The following is a 1,257-nucleotide window of genomic DNA, read 5'->3' as shown; positions in this document are numbered from 1 at the left end:
AGCAGGCACATGAAAATCCACACAGGACTGAAAAAAGGCCGCAGCAAGGTTAGCGACATGGTCAGCAGTGGCATTCATGTGAGGTCAAGACCTGGCGGGAGCTTACATCCAGACACTTCCTTACAACCAGGAAGTGATGTTAAAGCCCCAGAACCTGAGACTGAAGCAAACCACGAAACTTTGAAGGAACCCGGAGAATCTCTGCCCCATTTAAACTCTCTGAGGAGTGACGCTGTCTCTCTGAGTGAGATAAGAAGTACTGATAAGGAGGCATTTAGCTGCTCTGAGTGTGGACGGACATTCTGCCGTAGAGACCACCTGATCAGCCACATGAGAACGCACACTGGAGAGAAACCATTCAGCTGCTCAGTCTGTGAGAAACGTTTCAGCTGTAGCGGGAACATCTTGGCACACATGAGAATCCACACAGGAGAGAAACCGTTTGAATGTTTGTTCTGCGGGAAGAGTTTTAGCCAGAAAGGAACACTGCAGCTTCACGTAAGAATTCACACAGGAGAGAAACCCTTCACCTGCCCTTTTTGTGATAAAAGATTTGCGCACAAAAGACGCATGACGCTGCACATGTCTGTCCACACAGAGGAGAAACGGTTCAGCTGCAGCGCTTGTGACAAAAGGTTCACCTGGTATACGCAGCTCAAAACGCACAGGTGTGTCGGCGAGCCATCACAGCTCCGCCAGAACCAAAGTGAGAAGACAGTTCCTCCGAAGAAGTCCTTCAGCTGCACTGAGTGCGGTAAAATGTTCAGCCTCAAGGGCAATTTGAAGACACACATGAGAATTCACACAGGAGAGAAACCATTTGGTTGTTCAGTTTGTGGAAAGAGTTTTAAACAAAACGTGCATCTGACTGAACACATGACAATTCACACAGGGGAGAAACTCTATAAGTGCAGCATCTGCGGTAAAGGATTCAATAAGAAGTTACTTATTAAAAACCACACCTGTGTTTAAGCTTGGACGCTTTATCAGCTCTGATCACATCCACAGATTTATATTCATAAGTCACTTAATATTAAAGCTGTAGTGATTCATAGTATGTTTCTGAGTGTTGCATACATTTTTGTCATTTATATTGAAAATATAGAGCATTGAGCCTAAATCTTCCTGCATAAGGTTTAAGTGCTGCATCCTGACAGCAACAAAAAGACTCTGGGATGTGCAATACAGTGGAACCCCGACTTACGAATATCCCATTTAACGAAAAATTCAAGTTACGAAGGCACTTAACGGCAATAT

General features: G+C 44.8%; 1 protein-coding gene across 1 annotated transcript; it reads left to right on the top strand.

The window, feature by feature from the left end:
• On the top strand, window positions 1-1,246 carry LOC102289511 (gastrula zinc finger protein XlCGF8.2DB-like). The gene has a single exon (XM_005952315.3). The coding sequence runs from the start codon at window positions 10-12 to the stop codon at window positions 970-972; it is 963 nt and encodes a 320-aa protein (XP_005952377.2). The 5' UTR covers window positions 1-9; the 3' UTR covers window positions 973-1,246.
• The last annotated feature ends 11 nt before the right edge of the window (window positions 1,247-1,257 follow it).

The sequence above is a fragment of the Haplochromis burtoni genome, unplaced genomic scaffold, assembly GCF_018398535.1.
Source record: "Haplochromis burtoni strain Fernald_Lab_line unplaced genomic scaffold, NCSU_Asbu1 Contig_1526, whole genome shotgun sequence".
NCBI lineage: Eukaryota > Metazoa > Chordata > Actinopteri > Cichliformes > Cichlidae > Haplochromis > Haplochromis burtoni.
This window is presented reverse-complemented; position numbering and strand designations above follow the sequence as displayed.

Bases quoted from the DNA above. Each gene is read 5' to 3' on its own strand.
- LOC102289511 (XM_005952315.3), top strand. From the start codon at position 10: ATGAAAATCCACACAGGACTGAAAAAAGGCCGCAGCAAGGTTAGCGAC.